At 43.6% G+C, this 24,174-nt stretch overlaps 1 protein-coding gene across 1 annotated transcript; it reads right to left on the reverse strand.

The window, feature by feature from the left end:
- Positions 1-2,274: 2,274 nt before the first annotated feature.
- On the reverse strand, positions 2,275-18,309 carry KLF15 (KLF transcription factor 15). Its single transcript, XM_075005606.1, has 3 exons — positions 18,029-18,309; positions 12,546-13,653; positions 2,275-4,317 (listed from the first exon to the last, which is right to left on the reverse strand). The coding sequence occupies exons 2-3, from the start codon at positions 13,628-13,630 to the stop codon at positions 4,149-4,151; spliced, it is 1,254 nt and encodes a 417-aa protein (XP_074861707.1). The 5' UTR covers positions 13,631-13,653; positions 18,029-18,309; the 3' UTR covers positions 2,275-4,148.
- Positions 18,310-24,174: the final 5,865 nt, after the last annotated feature.

Consider the following 24,174-nt stretch of genomic DNA (forward strand, 5'->3'; position numbering starts at 1 on the left):
AAATTTCAATTTTTTAGAATTTATTTTGGACAGACACCAGTTTGCTTACAATCAGGCAAATTTTGGAATGTATACACTTATTTTTTTAAAGAACAAGAAAATGGCCATTTCATAAAAAACAAAGTATTCCAGGTACAAGTGGAGACAGACTAGGGTTATAAAAATGTTCACTTCTGCTCTTTTCTAATAGAAGATTTTTAACAGCTCCAATTATACTTTAAATACCTTCTACTGCAGTGGCATAAGATTTTTTGCTTCCAGTTCATTTCAGATAGATTGTAATATCAGAAGTACAGGTTGAACCTCTCTCATCCAGAAATCTCTCATCCAGCAAACTCCATAATCCAGCATTATTTTAGTTAACCAGATGACCGCTTATCATGGGTGTGGCCAAGTTTCCCCTGGTCCCATAAAGTTTGTTTACAGCCCCCATTCTGGCTCTCAGTGTTCTGTGCTGTTATTTAGCTCTAAATTTCTTCTAAGAGCTCAGCGAGCAATGAAAGTGTTGGTAATGTGCTAGAAAACATTGACCTCCCGTAGTCCAGCACATTTGTTGGGCGCCAGTCAGGTCCCATGGAGCCGGATGAGAGACGCTTAATCTGTACAAGTGAAATGGGGAGGAGATTGTTGCGTTTGTTAACATAAAGCAACTAGTTTAATATGTAACATCTGTGAAGCAAGGGAATGGAAAAAGTGAATATTTACTATTCAAAGCCCACACAGAACCAGCAGTCTTGTGCTTTTAAGACTACTCTTTTTAGTCTTGCCACATTTCATAGGTTTATATATACATGATGGTGAACAGAACCTGATTTGACACATTCCTGAGCTGTGTGGGTCAGGCAAGAGTTCTGTAAGACCACCACCAGAGTTACAGAAAGACTTGAGCCAAATGTCAGTATGTTTGGTGGAGTCACCTGTGGATCAGGAAAATAATATACACTGGCCCTAAATGCTAGTTAATCTGGAACTGGACATTGCTAGGGATATGTTTCTGGACTACGTGGTCACTGGTTTGACCCAGTACAGCTGTTCTTGCACATATGCAGACACAATGCTGACAGGAAATACATTGTCTCAAGGCAGCACAGGTGTCTTCTGTGCAGCGTGTGAGAGCAGCATATTTCATGCCCTGATTCTGTGAAAGAGGAATAGAAAGAACAGACTTTGTCCTTCTCCCCACACCCATGGAGGGCTTTCAGCTCTCATGTACCATGATGTTAGACAAGGGGCTTTCACAAGAAAATCAAAAAAAAGTGTATTAGCAACTAAATATGTTATGTTGTTCAGGGTTTTCCTATAGGCTGCTTAATTTCACCATTTAGCCCCACAACTATTACTACTATTAATAATCCCTTGCTCTTCTATAACACATTTCATTTTAGTGTCTTATAATTAATTCCTGTAGTGTATCATTATACCCATTTTATAGGTGAGAAAACTTAGGCATAGGGTGGTTCAGTACTTTTCCCTGGGTCACACAGGCTATGTCTGTACAACAGCCCTATTTCAAAATAAGATATTTCAAAGTATCTTATTTCAAAATAACTCAACCAAATACAAAATGCATTTCAAAATCGCACCTAGCATTTCGAAATAGCTTTTCTGGTCCATAGCACTATTTTGAAATAGTGCCATTGGAGTCCATTATGACCTATTTCGAAACAGGCATTATTCCTCAGGGGTTTATCGCAATCAAAATAATGCACCTGGGGTTTCAAACTTATTTCCAAATAGCATGTGCATCATTTAAACAACAACAAATTTACTTTGAAGTAACTGCTTTTATTTTGAGATAACTTGGCTGCATAGACATAGCCACAGTGAGCTACTGACAGTCATAAATAGAACCCTAGAGCCCTTAGTCCTCTTTCTACCCATTAACCACTATACCCTGCTAGCTTTTCATTTCTTAACCACATCTGCACTGCAGACATGTTCCACAGCAGTTAGATATCACCAAAGGCACCACAGTGGCTGACAGACACAGCACAAAAACATAAATAAAATAGAACAGGTAGCAGAAATGTCGCACGACCTCCAATAATTTCTGAGTTCTGGTTCCTGCTTAATATTGGTCCTATACATGTCTCATGAAGTACAGCAAATATCACTACAGTTAACTGAGGGTCTATCAGAACCACAAAAGCATCTGTAGTCAACTGTCGGCCAACTCCAGCCTCACGTTTTTACCCCACACCAAAGAAGTTATGTTAGGAAGTAATTCTTTTCTCAACTCTCATTGGGAAAAAATCATTGCAAACGGGATTTGAAATTTCCATTTTCATTTTATTGTCAAAGTAAACATATTTTATGAAGAACAAAAGAAAATATACAGAATTGTAACTTATGTACACTGGCTTCATAGATATTTTTATTTCCAATTTACACACATTGTAATATGTTATTAAAAGATATTTTATATAGATATGCATCTATGTACAATTTTATTTACATACATTCATAGGATGTGAAATAAACCAGTCAACAAAAGATAGTTCATTTATATTAATTTCTAGCTGACAAAAGGAATGCACTCCTAAAATAAGGTAGTTTTAGCTCTATTTATTGTTCTTACATAGAGTATGCTCTCCACTTCTACCTACTAACTTGAAAATTGCAGTGTTTTATTTCCCATTTGGCTGACAAGAAGACAGACAGATGCCATCTCTGAGTGCAAAGGAAATGCAATATCCTTTATATAATCGTCTCTCTCTCTCTCTCTTTTTTTATGTTACTATATTTTAAAGAGTCCCACTATGGGCAGAGTTCACAAGGAAAAAACAAAACAAGGAAGACAACCGTAATATCATTGTTGCTACTGTCTGTTTACTGTTTAAAATTCCCTTCTTAGCCACTTAGGCAGCTACCATATGTATTTGTTTCTATTGGCTACAGTTCCCACCCATTCATGCACCCCAGCTGCATGGAGATCAGACCCGGCTGGTGGTAATTAAATAATAATGCTTTGCACTTAAAGAGCCCCATCAGCTCACAATCTCAACGAGCTTTTATAAATACTAATTAAACCTCACATTCTCTCATGAGTGGGAAATAAGTACCATGACCTTCCCTGTAAAGATGGGGGAAGAAAGCTTTGAACAGATTCAGAGCCCAAGCCTGCCAAACATCCACTGAAGTCCAGGGGACTTAAAGATGCCCAGCACTTTGCAGGAGATGACCAGCACCTTTACAGGAGTGGTTCTTGCCCAGTGTCACAAGGTGAGAGCCTGTAATAGAACTTAGTGGCCCTGACACACAAGCCACCTACTCTAACCAATAGACAACACTGCTGATAACGAAGACCCAGAGCCATAGCCAACGTGTAATCACGGTTTCCATAAATACATGGGCATCTCCCCTATAATCAAGGCAACAGAGTACACTGACCGCATAAGTTGGAAGGCATTCAGGCAGTTTACACTAAGCCATGGTGAAAAGCCTTCATCCCAACCCGTTTAATCTGGCCTGAGCATTTGGGCTAATTGTTTTAAAGACGCTGTCAGATCCAGTTTCCAGGTACAGGACAGCTGCCAACCACATTCTGAATGGCAGAGACCACGGAAGCATGGTGTGTTGGACAAATCCAGGACACAAATTCCAATTGCACTACTCCCCACCTACCAGCCTCCACCCCACACAAATCCTTGGCTCGGGCAACTGAAAAACAAAGGAGCTGTTTTCATTTCAAAAGGAATTTACTGTTTCCAAACTGGACAAATAGACCCAGCTTAATAAAAACTCACAATGAATGGCCCTGTACATGAGCAAAACCCTCAGGAATGCCAGGACTATAATTAACTAGCAGCAAGTAGCCCATAAATTTGCCTTGTGCAGCAGAAATCAGCTAAAAATAAAACACTGTAATTTCCAAAAAGAAGCAGCGGCAGCAGCAAAGGGAAAGATAGAAGGAAAGAAAAATAAAATAATAAAAATAATTATAATAAAAACCCCACCTCACCCTCCCCCAAAAGAGCTTTATTCTCAAACCATGTTTGTAGGACACTGATCATTCAGATGTGATAGTGTGAAGTAACAGCGCTGACTGTTCTGCGAAGACAAATAAATTATCACAAGAAATATTGTGAGCAAAGTGCTGTTGTTGGCTGTTCTGGTAAGGGCAGGTGGCAAGGGGAAGGTGGGATTGATCAGTTCACTGAGCGCACAGAGCGGCTGCTTCTAGGGAACCGGTGCACCTTGACGTGCTTGGATAAGTGGTCACTTCGAGCAAATTTCTTCTCACAGACGGGACACTGGTATGGTTTCACTCCAGAGTGGGAGCGTCTGTGCCGGGAGAGCTCATCTGATCTGGAGAACCTGCAAGAAGAGGTTTAGAAAAGAAAAACCACTTCAGAATTTTGCTGATAATTCTTTTCATGTCCGTGTTACTTCTTCATGGCCCATGCTGCTTGTAGGAAACGTCATGGCAGCTGTGGGAATAGAACTCAAGTCCTCCTGCTACAAAAGCTCAAACACTTGAACTAAAGGAGACTCTGTCAGCAACATAAGGCCCATAATATACAGTGGAACTGTTTTCATTCCTTCCAGCAGGGGGCAGCAGTAAGACCTTACCCACTTCACTGCATCATTCTTTGGCGCTCATGCAAATTAGAACCGAGAGAACTAACTGGAGATGGTACAAACTTTATCCTTACCTGCCCCCAACTACACATACACACAACCAGGCTATTGCATCCTCTCCTGTTCCAATACCAAACCTCACAAAAACTCTTCCAATGCACTTCAATTCTAACCTGCCACATCTTCCTTGAACTTCAGTCCTGGGTCTCTTCTGAGCAAAGATCATCACCAATGCTCCAAAGCTAATGCTTCTGCCAGTCCCATCTTGGCAGGAGCAGAATGCTGGAGGAACAGCAATATCCTCAACCACGACTAGTTTGTGAGACTGTGGCCAGATACTATACGATGGACTAGGCAATCACCGTTAGCCATATTCACATGCATCTGACAAAGAGGGTCTTTGCCCAGGAAAGCTTATGCTCTAAAAAATCTGTTAGTCTAGAAGGTGCCACAGGACTTGTCATTTTTGCGGATACAGACTAACATGGCTACGGCTCTCAGATTTACTCTGAAGCCATCTGTCTTATTTAATTGACTAAGAATCTGGGTTGCCTTTGTCTCTCCTGCAACAGAATGATTAAATAAAGTGTTATTAAGATCTCCCTGTAAACTCCTTCTCATGGTTATACTGCAATAAACACAGAATGATTCCATTCACTATACTGCAGCTACTCTGGATTTACAGTGATACAAATGGAGAAAAGAATTTGTCTCTCAGTTACAAAAATTAAATTTCCCAACATCATTTTATTTTTAGATGTCTCCCACCCCACTGCCAAGGAACAGTCCCCAAATAGCCATTGTGCATCTCACAGACCCCCATTAAACTCTGATGAACCAACTAAACTTTGGGATTGAGCAGCTGGGTTGATGCTATTTCTGTCTTAGGCCCATGCTAGGAGCCAAAGTGTCAACAATGTCAGGCTAAGAAGTTCCTTCTGCATACATGCAGAACTGCTGTCCCACAAAGGATGATGGGTGTGAGTTGCAAGAACACTAATACAGAGTGGCACAGAAAAAGAGTTATGAAGAAATTATATCAGCTGTTTATTTACAATAAATGCATGAAGTCATGGGGGTTTTGCTGAATAAACAGGGGAAAGGACATGTGGGAAAATGTGCATTTGTGGAAAAAGATCACAACGCTGCTTGTGTAAATAGTCTGTTTTTCTGGAGAGTAAATAAAAGAGCCCCAGTTCAGGTGGAAAGACACTTTATGGCTCAGACTCTAAATCCTTCATGCAAGAAAATAAATAAAAATTACAACTAGAAATAATCCCATACTGCCAGCTGATGATCAGGATCCAAAATTTGCTAAACTTTCGATTTAGGATTCCTTTTATTCTAAATTTTTATTCCACTGTCTACTGGGTACATCAGCTTTGGATACAGATTAAAAATTTCCCAAAGTTCTCGAGTGTTGAGATCAAGGGCTGGATTTGACCCATTTGCACCTGCAAACTTCTCTCTCTCTAAAACTGCTAGCCCTTGCCAGCAGTGAGTACCCAGCCAGGATCAGACCAGACCCAGACCAAGAACTGCATGTGAAACTCCTGCACGGGACTGGCCCTGATACAGTGTCCTGAAAGGAATTATCTTTAAGAACCATGAATTCACAAGATGCTGGGAAGATTTTCTAGAGCAATTTGACAGAAAAGGGAAGATCAGCATATACCATACAGAACTTCGCACACTGAAAGCTGCTAGGACCTCACCAAGCTATCATAGTGGCAAGCAGTGTTCCCTGCACACTGAGCACTTGAGTGGCTGCCCAGAAGAGATTCAGGTCCCAGCAAGCTGATTAGCAGAGCACCCATAGTCAACAGCCTGTGTTTCTGTTGGTGGTTTCCATTTGCAGATGCCTCGGTGCACCCAGCAAAATTTATTCTGCACATGGGTGGAAAAAATAAGAGGGAGTACTGATGGCGAGTTGACAGACATGGAATCAAATATGTTGTGCAAGGAACTGATTTGTACGCCAGGAAAGGTCATCGCTTTCCCAGGCAGAAGAGAAATCTACCAGAGGAAAGAGACCCTGAGCGACTAATGCAGAACAATACACCTCACAGCCCTGCTAGGAGACACAATGTGCAGGGCTGCCTCATGGTCTCTGTGTTGTCAATATCATTATAAAAAAGAAGGGATGGGGGACAGAGGGAGCTAAAACAAACTCAGAGCAAAAGAACTGCAATGGGTCTCTGGCAATGACACCAAGGGAAATGTGAGGGAGTCATATGTCAGGAGATGTGTGTGTTACTTGAGCCTTGGAAGCTAATGAGAGTTAGTATGATAAAAATATACTTTGCCTCACAATGAAGCCCTTAGTTGAAGAGGTAAGAATGTTGGAGGGCTGTTATCCAGCAGGCATGGAAAGACCACCTTACTGGGCCCACAAAAACAAACCCTTCCCGCTTTCTGCACTTGAAAAAAAAAAAAAAAAAAGACAACCTAATGTTTACAGCAGGGAAGCTGTTCCATTGCCTATGAAATGCAGTGACTCAGCTAAAAGATCATAATGGTCCTGTCTCACTTTACAGTCTAAAAACACTGATGAAATTCCAAAGTCCAGCAGGCAGCAAATGAAAAAGAGGCACCACTTCTGAGTATCCAGCCCAAATGCTATGATCCCAGAACTAAGAAATGACAGCTCCTCCCAAATAAAGACAAAGGCCAGTAGGAAATCTCACATGAATACAAAGAGCCAAATGCTCCCTTCCTATAATTCCTTTGCAAATGACAGGGATGAGCCAGGGCTGAATTTAGCCCCATAAGTGCATAATGACATTGACTTTGTTGACTTCCCTTGACTCTACCTGCCAGCTTCAGTCAGGGAGCTGCATGAAGCTTCTGCTCAAGGCAACTATCTTGGATGGGAGTGGGTGCATCTTAAGGGGCCTCCTTTTGGGCCCAGGTGAGGGTATATTCCATCAGCGGGATTTATTTCAAAGGCCAGGCTTCCAGGAACTCAGGGGGATGGGGGAGTACCTGCCAGTCCTTCACAGTTTCCCTCTGAACTCAAAAATAAAGCAGCCCTGCAGTTGGTGTAACAGCTGTCATGAGAAGCGGGTGAAGAAAGGACATTTACTACAATGTTAATGAAAAAAATCTGGAACACAGTGAAGAAGGCAACTCGCAGAGAACAATTATTTCAGCTCCTGAGAATAGAAGTGCACTTTCTGGGCTTTGGAGTAGTCGTGGTGCGGGCCCAAGAATTTAAACAGAAGTGAACACAATGCAGAATACTGATCCAACAAATAACAATCAGATGAGAACTAAAAATATCCAGCTTCCCTGAGTTAGAGACTCAGAGATTTTAAAGTCAGAAGGGACCATCATCATGATCTAGTCTGACCTCCTGCACATCACAGTTCCATTGCTTAACGAGAAGTTGCCTTGCCGTTGCCTTTTAAATCTTACATATACCCTAGCTCTTCTTGGTCTGTAGTACAGGAACATGAGCGTCCAACTAGCCCTCTGTGTACAGCTGTGAAACAGGCAGGGGCACTGCCCACAATGTGGCCTCAATATCAAGAACTACTGGGATACACGCAATAAAGAACAATGATGGCCCACACAGTGACCCCCGAGATCTGAACACAGAGGCTCTTCAGGTGCATCTCTCCCTTCCCATGCTCAGCCATCTCCACCAAACCTTTCCCCATCCTCAAGACGTTGCAGAAACCTCTATGCTACTCTGGGGAACCTAACTAAGAAAGGGAGTAGAAATTGGGCAACTCTGGGGGAGAAGAGGCTGAAATATGGTGGAGGGACGGGGAAGCAGCACATGTAAGAGGGCCAGAGCAGAGACACAAGGTCTCTTTGTGGGTGTCCCTGTCCTCCTGGCTGTCCCTGGGGATCCCTGAGGCATGGGTTTGAACTCTGAAGCTTTTTAGATCAGAAGGAAAAGGTTCTTACCTAAACAGGACACTGAGAGGCATCCATCTCTGTGAGGATTCCTCCTTGAGTTTCAGCATCTGGACTTTGTGAGCTGTAATGCACTGCGTGCTCAGGAAGTACATAGCCTCATACCATATGAATTCTTTAAACACAGACACATCCTGACACAGCGCAAAACAGCCTCGATGTCACTGTGTGGGCCATTATTGTTCTTGGTATTGAGGCCTCGATATATGTGGGAATCAGCCAAAAGAATCTTATTCAGATTTTCAGACTTCTGTGGTACCCTAAGCAGGCAACTCCAGCAACCTGTCTATACCAATATCGTTGACAAGATCATCTCCCTGTGTGTCTACACATACCAGGCAAACAGGTGAATCTCCCAGAGTTTGATTTCCAGCGTCTGGTAAAGATGCACTAAACTGATCTCCCTGGGGCCTGCAGGTGACCCCCTATATTCCTGCTCTCATGAAGAATAAGGGAGTCAAAGGAAAAAAATGTTCCCATCGACCTCCCTCCATGAGAACAGACCTTACAGTCGACTGCCTCCAGTCAATTCTAGTCGCACAATTGCCATAGCTAGAATTGTGTACCTGCAGTTGAGTGTAAGGTCCAGCATAGACCAAGCCTGAGATATAACAAGTAATTCAAACTCATCAGTGCGATTTACAAGCCATTTAAACTGTTCCTTTCAAAGTTCAGTCACTTGCAAGTGGCAGATTTTTCTACGCTGAAATTAAGTGAGGTTTTTGGTCCTGCCTTTCTCAGGAGTGGCAGGCACTAGCCACTGACCCAGAGGAAGCTAAACTGCAACCTGATATGATCAGTGCACTGACCAGAACAACAGGATACTGGACTACATGGGTTACTGGCAGTTTCCATACTCCTGTTTGTATATAGTCTAAGATTGGAAAGAGCAGCTCTTGCCTTCTGTGAAAGAGGGCAAAGGTTAGTAGTGGTCAGCATTCAGAAAGGAACTTGGGAATCTCATGCTGTAGGTGGCTTATGAAAGTTTAACCTTGCATATCACTTTGCTTTGATATCTGAGAAGAACACACCAGAATGCTGCAATTTCAAGCTTCCTCTAAGAGATTTGTGATAGAGTGACAGTCTGTGTCAGCCTTGGTCTATGTTAGTGATGGGCCCCAGTCAAAAATGTTCCAACTGGGATCAGAACTCATCCAAAGTTATGAGGTGTTTGGATCTGGGGTTCTGGTTGATGCTATAAATCATCCTAAATACAAAGATGAAACCACAAGGAGGGGTCTCAAAGAATGTTCCACTGCCAGAAACAAACCTTCTTTGTATGGAAGTTATTTGATCTCTGCTCTATACTGTGCTTCTGCCCATAAAGACTTGCAGCTGTCCAAGGCTCTCTAAATTACAGGTTCGAGATTCACTCACCATCTGGACCAGTTCTTTTCTTTACATGTCCTTCCACTGCCCTCTTGGCATTTTTAGTATTCACCACTTCTACTAGATTTTAGCCTTTGTGAGGTTGTGGACTTACACAGGCTAAACTGACCCTTGATGTCACTCTAAGGCTACATCTACATTAGCATTCCTCTTTTGAAAGAGGCATGCAAATGAAGGAAATAAAAATGCAAATGAGGCACATATTAACATATCTGCACTTCATTTGCATATTCTTTCGAAAGAAGAAAATCAGTGTAGATACAGCTATTTCGAAAGTAAACCCCGTCTTCAAAAGAACCCTTCTTCCTAAAAAATTAGAAAAAAGGTTCTTTTGAAGATGGGGATTACTTTTGAAAGAGCCACATCTACACTGCTTTTCTTCTTTCGAAAGAATATGTAAATGAGGTGCCCAATATGTGAATCTGTGCTTCATTCACATTTTTCATTTCCTTCATTTGCATGCCTTTTTCGAAAGAGGAATGCTAGTGTAGACATAGCCTAAGAGAGGCAACCCCAGGGAACATTTGGCACACATATGTTTTCCTTAACTTTCCACCTTTATCATTCAGAAAAATACCAGTGTTCTCATAAGATACTTCCACAGAAGTTCCTCCACAAACGAACAACTAACAGACTGCTGAGGTCTGATTCTGAACTGCCGAAATTAATAGGAATCAAATGGGGGCAGAATCAGAGCCCTGGTAAATCAACTGACCTCAAATATGCCTGTATCAGGATCATTGTCAGTTGTGGTTAGCTGAATACTGAAAATATATTTCCCACAAACATTAATTCAGATTTTTAAAATAATGAAACTTTGGTCACAGTTCAAACCTTTTTTTGGTTCTCTTTCCACAAAAGTGTGGACAATCCAGTTTCACTAGCATCATGGCTCATGAAAAGCCCACTCAGTTGCTAGCAGAAAGCCAATCCTAAATTTGCTCCTGGCAAACCTCAACACAGAACGTCAGATAGAAAGGACTATACTCCTCCAATCAGATCATGGGAAAATGCCATGTGAATTGTATGGCCACTCACAACTGAACTGGGCATTTTAGTTCATTTTGACTCACAAGGTTGGCAGAAAACAAAGCCAGTCTGTGAAATATTTAATTGGTAACAAATGCATTAAGGAAAAGTGCAATCTGCTCATGCAACCTCCATGAATTGAGGACACTGTTCATAGGCAGTATTAGCTACAAAGATGGATTCAACCATACTGGCAATAGGGAAACCTCTTCAAGATCTGTTTGAGGACAGGGACATGTTTCAGACTAGTTCTGACCTTTTCCTCTCAAATTCATTCATCTCTAGTGGTCACATACCTCACATACTTCCATTTTTACTCATGTGTCTCCTGTTATCTCTTCAGTTCACAATGCGTGTGTGACCCATTTCCTAATCACACATTGCTCACCAAAGTATCACAAGAAGGTTTTTTCCTATCCCAAGACTTTCAAATAATGTCTGCATAATTTAACAGGAGGGATTTGAAATGATGTTTGGTTTTCATTACAGAGCGTGAAGTTTCATGGCTAATGCTAAGAAATTGGCTGGGCTTCAGAGTGGTTTGGAAAAAGGAGGAAAAGGGATTTCCTGGGAAATTTCAACTTTTTTAATCATAAAAGAAACATTTTTCAGTTTACAGTTTTTCAACAAATGAGCAAAAATTTGAGGAAAGCAGACACATTCAGTGTACACTTCACTTATTCAAAAACTCATTTTTTCCATGAAGATACGTGTTGACAGATTTTTTTAACCAGCTCTTCTAATTGTTATTGTAATTGCTTATTAAATGTATAACTCTCGGGGCATATCTTAATTTCTACACATATCTACATTTCTTAACCAAAGCATAAAATAAACATAGATTAAATTTAGGTAGCATACTGTACATTGAGATAGCATTCCTCAGCTGGTATATTTTTTTACAAATTGCCAAACTGCTTATAATGTTTTCAAAATTTATAATGGTCCTGTTAAGCGTTTATGTATCAGAGGGGTAGCCGTGTTAGTCTGTATCTTCAAGAACAACAAGTCCTGTAGTACCTTATAGACTAACAGATATTTTGGAGCATCAGCTTTCATGGGCATTTGCCCACAGAAGCTGATGCTCCAAAATATTTGTTAGTCTATAAGATGCCATGGGACTTCTTGTTAAGCATATATGTCATTCATAGCCCTTCACTGATTGTATATGACCTCTATGGAGTTCAATCTACAAATACATACAATCATGTATTATTAGCAATGCAGTGACAGTGCTCCAGTGACCCAATTTGCTTTGTGTGTCCTAGTTTGTATCAACGAGATGTTAGAGATGGCATGCGGTAATGGGACCAATGAATATACAAAGCAATGCCTGCTGTAGCAAATCTAATCTGCCATTATGAAATGAACACCAGTCACTCGGGTACTTTCAGACTGTTACACAGTTAATGTCAACATGCTATGCTATTCAGTGCACCAAAACCTCCAGCTTATGCAACATCAAGAGAAGTGATTTTAATTTTAAAACCAACCAAGCAGATTTCAGAGAACAGCAGAACTGTTTATAAATGAACTTGCTTCAAACCTGTTTGGCTGGCATATTATGTCAAGTGAATGATCTCTTTATTGGATACAGAGTACTATGCCATCTCAATACTGACCTCCATCCACAACCAGGCCACGTGCATGCAAAAGGTTTTTCTCCCGTGTGTCTCCTCAGATGAGCTTTCAAATGGCTGCTTTTAGTGTACATCTTGGTACAGCCAGGGAAAGAACATTTGTGCATTTTAATAAGTTCTGCTGCAGGGTTCTTTTGAAATTTCTGACCCATGATGATCCCTGTTTGACCCTGAATCATGCTTCCTGGCCCGATCGGCTTTGCAGCAATAGGGACTGGAGCGATCCTGACAAATTTGGAGGACAAGTTCAAATTGGATGACGGAACTATCTGTGGCACAAGTGCAAAGGTCTGTCCTTGAATGTTGACTAGGAGCTGTGCAATTTTAATGTTCTCTTGAGCTGGTCCTTGTGAACTAGGGTTTGTATTTGACTCTTGTTTGATCTGTACAGGTTGAATTTGGAGCATCACAGGTATCCCTCCCTCCAGGGATAGTGCTCCATTTGAAACATCACTACCTTCCATTGAGCTACTTGATTGTTCATTTTTACTTTCTTTAAAAGTAACGCTAGGTACCAGATGGTCTTTTTGCTGAACTGAAGCAACAGAAGCTTGGCTGCAAGCTCTCAAGTCCTTGGTCTCACTTTTAGACCCTTCCTTGAGATCCAGCTCCATGTTTTCCTCCAGAAACTCCTCGATCTCCTCAAGCGTGGGCTGAAATGGTCCAGAATCTTCCATCTCCACTGCAAACTCAGGCAATCTGAAATACTCCTCTTTTACTACTGGTTGAAGCCTCCGTTTATCCCACCAAGTGGCAGGGGTGTTTCCCAAGGAAGCCTGGGACAGTAAATAGTCTAAAATACTATCTTGACTTTCAACACTTGATGTGCTTCCATAGCTAGAGCTGAGAACCTGGGAATCAGGACTGGAGCAAGAGCAAAAGCTTGAAGAATCACTGTCATCTTCTGACACAGGTGAGGGCAGCATGTGATATGACCTCCCACCAGCCATCAGGTCCCCAAAGTATCCAACAGAGGATCTTGTGGATGAAAAATATTCATCAGCAGGAAGCAAGTGATCCACCATTCCTGGATAATCTGTTATGGGTATCTCACCCGCACATACCATGCAGTGAAGGTTCAAGCGAAACCCTGAACATGGGGAACAAAAGTACAGTCAGACATCAGGTTTTATCATTCACTTCCATGCATTACACCTACAAATCTCTCTAGCTCAAATAAGAGTCATAGGCCTGCAGTTTCACTGGGAAAACATGTTGCCACATGCTTTCATATTGTTGTATCACCCCCAAAGGATTCTGAGTACCTAGGCATTTTCCCAAGATTGCACCACATGTTTGCAAAATAATTCTTTCAGAAACCATTTCACAATTATGTGTTCTTTAGATTTTCAGTGACTTTTCAGACTATTGCTGGCAAAAGGCAATCCATTTATCAGCTTTTGCCTGGCAATGAACTGGGGAATGGAAAAAAAGATGGTGACATTTTAATGCCCAAAAAGTAAACACAAATAAAGTTTATAACTTGTGTCCATAAAAGAACACAAATCCTCACCTTATCTTATAGCTCTCCAATGACTTTATTTTTCACTTTCTCACTTCTTTAAATATAGGCTAATCAGCATAATGCAAGGACTAGTCTGTCAGGAGCCAAAGATATTTATTGTGCTTCAGCATTTAGTAGTAAGATTTTCCTTTCCAGATGTAATGAATCAGTTTGCTAACGTCATTATCGACTGCATCGCCCTTAATAAGATTGGCAACATGCTGGGCTAATAACTATGTGTTGCCAGGCCAGCTGATTGTGCTGGTGTCACTTCGTCATTCCACACAACCTATTATTTGGATGCACAGCTTTGAGATGATCTAAATATGGTGCCAACTTCTAAACTGGGAAGGCTTATATTGGAAGCAAGTGCTTGCGCAGGATTTCAATTCATTGTGACTACAAGTGGCTGCACTTGTACTATGAACACATAGCTTAGCAGGGCCAATGGGCTTGATCCCTCAACCTCTTGCACACCTGAACATTCTAGCTGAAGTCAGTGGAACTACACACATGAGTAAAGAATTACAGGCTCAGGAACTTATTCTGCTCTCCTCTCTGAGGCAAAATGCCCACAGACAGCAATGGAATTCCTGCAGCCCTCAATTCAGGCTCAGCAATCTTACTGGGAGTTCCGTCTGAGAATTCACTGCTTAACAGCTGCAAAATAAAAACCCTTACAGAGCTAAAATGAAGACGTGCAGAGCTTGCTCAACATTGGCCCTTGGTTCTCTTCTCAGCTCAAGGTGACTGACTGAAAATTGAGCTGCATATGCACATAACAAAATATGCCTCTCTGTGGAAGGCATGTGCATTGCAGAGATACATGTCATTTGATCTGTCTGTGAGGGGGTATTTGAGAGACAGAGCCAAGCAAGAGCAGAGCCAGAGCAAGAAGAGAGAGAATCAGGCATGTGACCTAGCATGAAGGAAATGCCAGTCAAGCTTGTTTCACACTGACATTTTCCATAGGCTTTGCTACTGTGCTATGGACATTTTTCCATGAATAGTCAACAGCATTCAGTTTTGGGAAGGGTGGGAGATGTTTATTATTACTCCAGGGCACCTATGCAGCCCAATTGGCAAAACTGCCTCTGTCCCTGTCTTCAAGGAGGAAATAAAAATAAATCAGTGCCCTCAGTCCATAGCCCATGCAGTGCACAACAACCTTCTCATGCTTCATCAGCATCAGTCTATTAACCTTCCACAGGAAGTAGAAATAAAACACACACTTCTTAAAGCCACAGCTTCCTTGTTTATTTATATGTGTGGTGGGGGGAGGGGTTCTGAAGAACAGGGAACTAAAAGCCAAGTTGTACATTTTCCTGGTTAGCGCCTACTGACAGTCATCTGTTCCTGCAAACTGATAATGAAATACTCACATGTGCTCATTGTGAGGAAGTTCAGACAAAGGTTAGTGTTCATGTTCTGTGACCTTAGTCTATAACCATTTTTAATGGTAAAAGTGATTGCAAGCATATTTGAAAGATGCCTAGGAGACTATGAGTCAGACTTTGAGCTCAGTGCAAATTCAGTGACTCCAAAAGAAGTCAGTGGAGCTGCATTACTGCAGATTTACACCAGTGAAACAGAGATCAGAATCTGGCTTGTTGGATCTTTTATTGTTTTCGAAGGGATCACTGGGTAATGTCTTGCTTGCTGCAAAAGCAGAGACAACCACAGTTTAATGTAGGGCAGAAGGAAGGGCACATTCCCATATGGCAGATGGCTTCAGATCCTGCCTATTCCCATTTTGCTCCAGCTCTACCCTTTCATTGCTCTTGCGGTGACCACAAAGATTTTGCACACACAACATTTTTGCTAAAGACAGATTGGCTTGTATGTACGTTTCTGTGTCTGTGAGAAAGTATTTCAATCAAACAGCTAATTTAGCACAGTAAAGATTTCTTAAATGTCCACTTCAAGCTGGAACCCATTCTTGGTCCCACTGAAAGAAATGACAAAATGACAACATGTCCACACTGCTTGACAATCTTAAGAGCAAAAATCCACAGTACCTGGGCTAGAGATATGGCCCAAACAAAACATTCACATACATACGTACATGCCCCTATAATGCACTGCTTCAAAGTAACAGTTACAAGGGCCAAGGCCTCAACAACATTGCAAGACAAACAGAAATTTAGTATCCTGTTATTCCTGGTGATGCTTACAACCGTCATAAGAAATATGATATCCTGCAACTGAGAACACCAACAGAACATTTTACCAACTGGCACTTGCTGTCCGCCATGTGGCTATGCTAACAACCATTTTCTAGGGAAATCACTTTTCTCTTAGCATTAGAAATACATAAGGATGTGACCCTGCTCCAACTGGGCCATACAACTACGACTTAGAAACACCGTGAGCCTTGAATTTCAAAGAAATCAGCAGCCCCTTAACATGATGTAAATACATTTTTAAAATAGAACAATCCATTTTCTATGAGCAGCACTTGCCAGGTGGTTCACCGAAACTACTGCTGGGAAGCATTTCACCTGGTAAGGCGCCACTTTACAGCACATTTTGCAGTACAGAGTAGCCAGGCGTGTACACTTGATATAGCATGCCAGGGCGAGAGCCACTTTTAAGGGGGGGGGGGTGTTTGGGGAGGGGCCCCCTGAGCATTAGAAAGCTGGGAAGGCGCTTTCCTTTGCAGCTAGCATGGTTTCCCCATCACATGGCTGTCACTCGCTAGCGCTGGAGAACGAGGGGTTTTGAAAAGCCTTCCTAAAGAGGAAACGCTTCATTTGCAGAAGCGGCTGCAGCGCTGCTGGAACCCTAAGCCGCCCCTTCGCTCGCCTGGCCAGGCCGAGCACGCATTCGTTCCAGGCATTTCTATGCTAATACCTCCGTAGTGAATGGAGTCCCTTCAACCCGTTCGTTGCACGGGGCAGCAAATGGAGAGGGGAGGGGCTGCTTTACAGAGCCCCTCGGCCTTGCCAGGCTGTGAGCCAGCCCCTGGATTTCTGCTTGCCTTCTGCACGCGTCGCCCGAGTGTGGCTAGCCCACCTGGCGGGGCTGGGCATGCAGCGAAGGCGGCCAGGGCCCAGCTGCTGCTCCTTCGCCCCTTCCTCGGCCCCAGAGTTCAGCTTGACCGAGAGTAACCCCGCCTCGCTGCTCCTCCTGTCAACATTACCATAAGAGCCCGCGAGCAAAGCGCACGCCGCCGTCCGCTCGCCACCAGCGCCGCGCTGCGCAGCCAGGGGGAGCTGGGCTTCAGCAAGGGCACGAGCCGCGCCGCCCGATGCTCTCCTGGCAGGGGGCGGTCTCCTTTTGGCTACTCCCCGGAGCCACAAATCCAACCGACTTCTGCAAGCCCCAGGCCTGCAACGCAGCGCCCGGTGCGGCCGCCCCCGTGCAAAGACAATAGGGACGGGACGGTGGCTTTTAAATGAAAGCAGCTACTCCTTAGCCTGCTGCAAAGCGCCCATCCTCAGCGCCCAGGGGTGGACAAGCGGCCCGGCTCTCGCATGCGAGGGCGCAGGACGACGCGCCTAGCAGGGACATGAAGCGGGGCCGGAGAGCTAGCAGGCTGGCGGCTTTGGCGGGCGGGGGAGAGGGGTGAGTCCTGGCCTGGTGTGCTCCGCAGCGGTTCTCAACGCTGGGCACATGGCAGAACCCCTGCTCTGCCTTTTCCGGCCACCACGGGGCTGTAAACAGCGCCACGGCTCCTGCCGGACCAGCTCCCCGCCCCTCGCGGAAAGAGGAGCCGTGTAAACAGCCCCCCGCCTCCCACTGCTCAGTGAATCCGGATTTCTCACTCTCCCTTCCCCAACGCTGATGCCAGAGCGTCTCCCCAGCACGTTCCCCTCCCCCCTCCCCGGGATCCCCATTCCCCCGCTCCCCAGCAATCCCGGGTATCTCCCTCCCAGGACCCCGCGCGGATGCGGGGCTGATTCCGCCCGCGCACCCGCCCGCTGCACTCCGGCCACCCCGCGGGGGGCAAACTCCTTACCTGAACTTTTCCGCAGGGCCGCACGCCCCGAACAACACAGCCCCCCCAAATCCGAGCCAGGCAATAGCCCGGCGCCCGGCAGCTGCCCTTGGCGTTCGGCCCCGGCGCCCGCCCGGCCCCGCCGCGCTGGAAGGGAGGGGGGTCCGGAGGTGGGGGCGCCGCTTGTTAAAGGTTGTCCTTGAAAAGCGCCGCGAGGCAGGGTCCCGCTTTGGCAGCCGCGGCAGCAGCGCTGCTGATGTGTCCTTTAGCTCCCCTAGTGTAGTACTATATCCCCGTCACATGACTGCCAGGGAGGCAGCACACTGCAAGCAGGGGAAGGCTGGAAAGAGGCTCGACCCAAGCCGCTCGCCTCATTGGCCCCAGCAGCGGCGAAGGGGCTGGCCGGAGAGGGTCTGTCGTCAATGGATGCAGCTGGCGTCCTATCCTCTCTCTCTCCCTCCGTCGTCGCCTCCGCCTCCTCTGCCGCTCCTGCCGGCCCCCTCCCGTGCTGGCTCGCGGCCAAGCGAGCGGAGTCAGGAATGTTGGGCTGCTGCCCTGCTTACTCCATCTCTGAGCCGTGACAGTGACGCTCATGTGAATGAGAGGGAGAAATGCCTGGGGGACGCTTTGAGGGCTGCAAACCTTGGAAGAAACCACAGGGAGAATTTGTCCCCAGCAGGGCGATGGGTGGGTTGCAGGATGGGTTGAGTAGTTCTATAGTCTGCAAAGCTGGAGATGTTTAAGACCCAGTCTTAAGAATGGATCCGAGTCCATCCTCCTTCCCCTTAAGTCTTGCCTTCTCGGTCCTTGGCTTTCTGATGAGCCCTGGGATGCTGCTGTTCAGGAGACATGCAGGAGATACACAAACTGAGCCTGGTTCCATTATTTTCAACAAAGTGTTGACCCATATGTAGCAGAGATGTTTGAATGTTGGGGAGGGGGCCATGTCGAAATTTTAGGTGATTAATCACAGCAATAAATGTTCTCAGTCAGAGGCTGAACACGAGCCTGGCACCCTTGGTGCTGAAAGGGAGAATGTGCAAGACTCAGTATCATCTACCCATATTACCAACACGTCCACCGCTTACTGGGCTCAGAAGAAATTTAGGAGTAAATTACAATGGAACAGCACAGAACACTAAGGCCGCGTCTACACGTGCACGCTACTTCGAAGTAGCGGCGCCAACTTCGAAATAGCGCCCATCACGGCTACACGTGTTGGGCGCTATTTCGAAGTTGAAATCGACGTTAGGCGGCAAGATGTCGAAGTCGCTAACCCCATGAGGGGATGGGAATAGCGCCCTACTTCGAAGTTGAACGTCGAAGTAGGGCACGTGTAGACGATCCACGTCCTGCAACATCGAAATAGCGGGGTCCGCCATGGCGGCCATCAGCTGAGGGGTTGAGAGACGCTCTCTTTCCAGCCCCTGTGGGGCTCTATGGTCACCGTGTGCAGCAGCCCTTAGCCCAGGGCTTCTGGCTGCTGCTGTGGCAGCTGGGGATCCATGCTGCATGCACAGGGTCTGCAACCAGTTGTCAGCTCTGTGGATCTTGTGTTGTTTAGTGCAACTGTGTCTGGGAGGGGCCCTTTGAGGGAGCGGCTTCCTGTTGAGTCCGCCCTGTGACCCTGTCTGCAGCTGTTCCTGGCACCCTTATTTCGATGTGTGCTACTTTGGCATGTGGACGTTCCCTCACAGCGCCTATTTCGATGTGGTGCTACCCAACGTCGAAGTTGAACGTCGACGTTGCCAGCCCTGGAGGACGTGTAGATGTTATTCATCGAAATAGACTATTTCGATGTTGCTACATCGAAATAAGCTATTTCGATGTAGCGTGAACGTGTAGACGTAGCCTAAGAGCCAGGACTGCTAGCTGTAAACAAACTTTATGGGACCACAGGAAACTTGGCCACATCCATGATACATCTAAAATCATGCTGGATTATGGATATTGCTGGATGGGAGAGGGCCAGACTAGAGAGGTTCAAGCTGTATGTGCATTAAATATCACAACTATGGAAGCCCAGCTGTGTTGTCCTGTGCTGGACAAACATATCAAGGGAAAGTCACTGCCCCCAATGAGCTTATCTCCGAAATAGACAATGCAGAAAAAAGGATCTGAGAAAGGAAGCTTGATTATCCTCATCTGACAGATGGGGAAACTAAGGCAAGGAGCATTTGTGGTGGGTTTTTTTTGTTTGTTTGTATTTGTTTTTGTTAAACCACCTCCCCAAGGCAAACAGAAAGACTGTGGCAGAGCCAGGACTAAAAGTCAGATCTCCCAAGTCTCAGCCTTAACTAACAGACCATCTTTCTTCTCAGTTGTTTTTAAGTGCCTTCCAACAACCTCCTAAGCAATGTGTCATGCACAAAATACAGACACTTCCTGCTCTGAAGAGGTTGTATCTTAAATAACACAACACGGAGAGAGCACACTGGAAAATTGCTCTCGCCGACTCACTTCTTGAGAGCACCACAGAAGCAGCCGTTAGGTAGCATATGAGTGAGCAGAGGATAATGGCTTGGTGCAGTAGAGCTAGGAAAATATCGGTCAAGTAGAAAGTGACATACAAGCCAGCTGTGTGTAGAGGGGAGCGGATGGATAAGGCACAGAGGCTGGCATCATTAGGAGAGAGGAGAGGGCAAGGTATGATGTAGTAAAAGATCAGGTCAGAGAAGAATGTAGCTATGCAGAGCTGACAAGCCAAAGATGGAGACAAGAAGATTAAACTTGTGGTGAAAACAGGATGGGGAGGGGAGCTAGAAGTATTTGAAGGGTATGTCTAAACCTGTGGCGTCCAACACATTCGCCACATGTGGCAAACAAGGCTGTGGAGCTGTATGCGGCTCTTGGAGACTTTAAATGTAGCTGCGCCTGACAGCCGCACACTTCATGCCCTCCACCCACTTCGCGCACACGCCCCACCTCTTGGTGGGACAAGTGCATAGCAGGGGTGGCCCTGAGCAGCTCCTCAGCAGTCCCAGCGAGTTGCCCGCATATTCAGTTAGAACAGAGGGGTGGGCTGGGGTGCCTGGCTCTGGGGGAGAGGGAGGACATTTATTTAGAGTGGGCAAGGCAGTGGTGAGTATGCAAGGACAACAACCGCAAGTGTGGTGATCCTTGAATTGTTGTTGGACTCCACTGGTCTAACCAGCAAAGTTATCTGGAAATAATAGCCCCTATTTTGAAATAACTGTGCGAGCGTCTATACAACGCAATTGCTATTTCGAAATTATTTCAAAATAGCGGATGATTTATTTTGAAATAAGCAAACCTCATTGTATAAGGAATAGCGCCTAATTCAAAATAGGTATTTCAAAATAGGGACTGTGTAGGCAGGAAATACAGCCTATTTCAAAATAAGCCTTAGTGCATCTAATGTGTGTCTATGGGTGTGGATGCTGTATGTTGAAATAACTGAGCACTATTTCAAAACACATTCTGTGTCTTGCAGTGTTATTTCGAAATAGGCTATTCTGGAAAATCTCTTCTGGAATAGTTTATTTTAAAATAATGCTGCTGTCTAGACATATCCAAAGAAAGAGCTTTAAGTGTACTTATTTTTGTTAAAAAAGAAAAACAAATAGTTTTTCATCATTTACAATCAGTTTTCCTTTTGGTGAGTTTAGGTTGGTTTAGTTTTGTTGCATGTCACCAGTTTACCTAGGGAAACTAAATTAAACTCTTTCATTTTCCAGCTGTCCTGCACTCATATGGCTGTGTTTCAGTTTCCAACATTGCAGGAATAGATTCAAATTAAAAAAAAAACACTGATTTAATTGCAAAAAAAGAACAGACACATTTACATATACACATGTCAATGAATAGTACACACACACACACACCACTTGGGCTATGTCAGACATATGTGAAAATATTAAGAATGGTGTTAAACCAGCCAAAATTTGGCCTCATATATTCTCAGAGGCATAGCTGTGTTAGACTGCAGCTTCACCAAAAAACGCAGTCCTGTAGTACTTTATAGACTAACAAATTTATTTATTAGGTAATGAGTTTTTATGGGCAAGACCCACTTCTTCAGACTGGACTCAAATATTGTTATCCGCATCATATGTTGGGAACCTCCCGCTCCCTTGTTCATTTTAAATTCAAGTGCTATAGTACTTGAAAATAGGTGAGATTCACCACCATGTAAAGAGACCAGGCACAATGCTAATACACCCTACGTAAGTTCCAAGATTTCAAAATAGGATTTAAAAGTAGGATTTCTGAGGACCTCAATTTACAGACGTGAAATTCACACACACCATGATTCATATCTTCAGCACAACCAAAATCACGTTCTTTATTAAAGACTTAATTTTAACATTGTTAGGACTGAAAGATAAGGCTGGGGACACATTTAAGGACTCAGCACTATCCTCCATATGCTAATTATGATTCTTCTGTATTTTATTGTATTTTTATTTTATTTATTAACAGATCTATTCTTTTATAACAACAATCTTATAAACCTTATTGTATAACATTCATTGAAATACACTTTGTTTATATATATAAATACACAATAGAAATTAGTGTATGAAAGTCCTTAAAGTTGTATTGATAAGAGCAACAATTGGTGTTTTTTTCAAATTTGTGTGACTGATCACATATAAGACCCTACTTTTGGTCTTCCTTTTCTGCCCTGTCAGTTGGTAATGTTAGTTAAAATCTTTCATTATCTAATGTTTAGATCCAAACTTTTCTTTTTCTTACATTTAGATACATAGTCTATTGCTTAGTTGTTCTATTAAACTCCTACACGGTATCATGCTTTTCTCCCTTTTCCTCCTATTTTCCTTACTTTAATATCCTGATTTTGAGTGTAATCCTGACTATCCTTGAAGAAGTTTCTTGCTTCTTTAGGATTCAGAAAAAGTTCTCAAAGTATCAGGTTTGGTGGTGGGTGATGACCTTCTTTCAGCAAATTTCAAAAAGTTCCACCTGACTTCTGAGTAGTTATCTTTTTTTGCTTGTCCTCTGTAGATTTCTTACTTGATAGGTTAGTTTTTCGAGTTCCAGAATTTTTCACACTTTTAAATGCCAGTTCATAGCTTTAAAGGAATCACTCCTCTTCCAGCAACTCACTAAAGCAGCCATTCCCAAACTATGTTCTGGCAGAACACTGGTGTTGTGGGATCTATGGCAAGGTGTTCTGCCATTGAAATTGAGTAATGGCAGTCTCTTCCCCATTCTCAGAGAAAAAAATTAATTTTGGGATGGAATTTTCTCACCTTTACAGTTTTCTTGAAATGACTATACAGTAACCAATTTTATATGTGTTTTGCTAATGTCTAGTTTCATTATTATTTGTGGAGTTGGGTTTACCATACAATAATTTAATGAATGTTATTATGAAATATTTTCTTTAGTAATGTTTCTCATAGTTTGTATGATGATGTAAAAAAGCTAAAGTGTTCCAGAGAGAGCATCGTGATATCCAAGTGTTCCACGACTGGGAAAAGTTTGGGAACCACTTTACTAGAGTAATCCTAGAAGCAGCTGGCAGATAAGTGATCAGTTCTTTATGGCTTTTGCAAGAGGAAGCGTTGTCAGGGCGATTTATTAAAAATAGTTAAGGATTTTTCTGACAACTAACACCCTGTTATCTCTTTTACAGCTTTCCAAAGTGTCTTACTCTTGGGGCAAACCTAACACACATGGAGAAATCTCCGCATTTTATTACATGCTCTCCAGAATTTGTCTGTCCCTGTACCATAAATTCATTTCATTTTATAGGGAGTTAAATACCACTGATAAAGAATTTTAAAGCAAGTTTTTGTTACTGGAATTGTGGAGATATGGAGACCATAGTGCCATCTGCTCTCCTAGTTCTTTGTTTTGGTGTCTGTGCTACATCAACCTTCCAACTTTTCATGAACGTCGTTATGTCCTTAAGTAGCAGCTAGAGATTACTTTGTGTAGAATAGGAAGGAAGTGTGCATGATGAATTGATAGAGTGAGTAAGTTTTCAAAATTCCATCAGTTTTCTACTTTGATTAGCTTTGGTGCGGGGAGCTTGAAAAATATCTGTTGCAGGCACTTATCTAGTGGAATTTTAGTGTCTTTTGCAACAATGCTTGGGATTCTTCTGCCGCAGGTGCAGGACTCTACACTTGTCCTTGTTGAACCGCATTGGCCCAGTCCTCCAATTTATCCAGGTC

The sequence above is a fragment of the Carettochelys insculpta genome, chromosome 11 (genome assembly GCF_033958435.1).
Source record: "Carettochelys insculpta isolate YL-2023 chromosome 11, ASM3395843v1, whole genome shotgun sequence".
In the NCBI taxonomy this organism is placed as follows: domain Eukaryota; kingdom Metazoa; phylum Chordata; order Testudines; family Carettochelyidae; genus Carettochelys; species Carettochelys insculpta.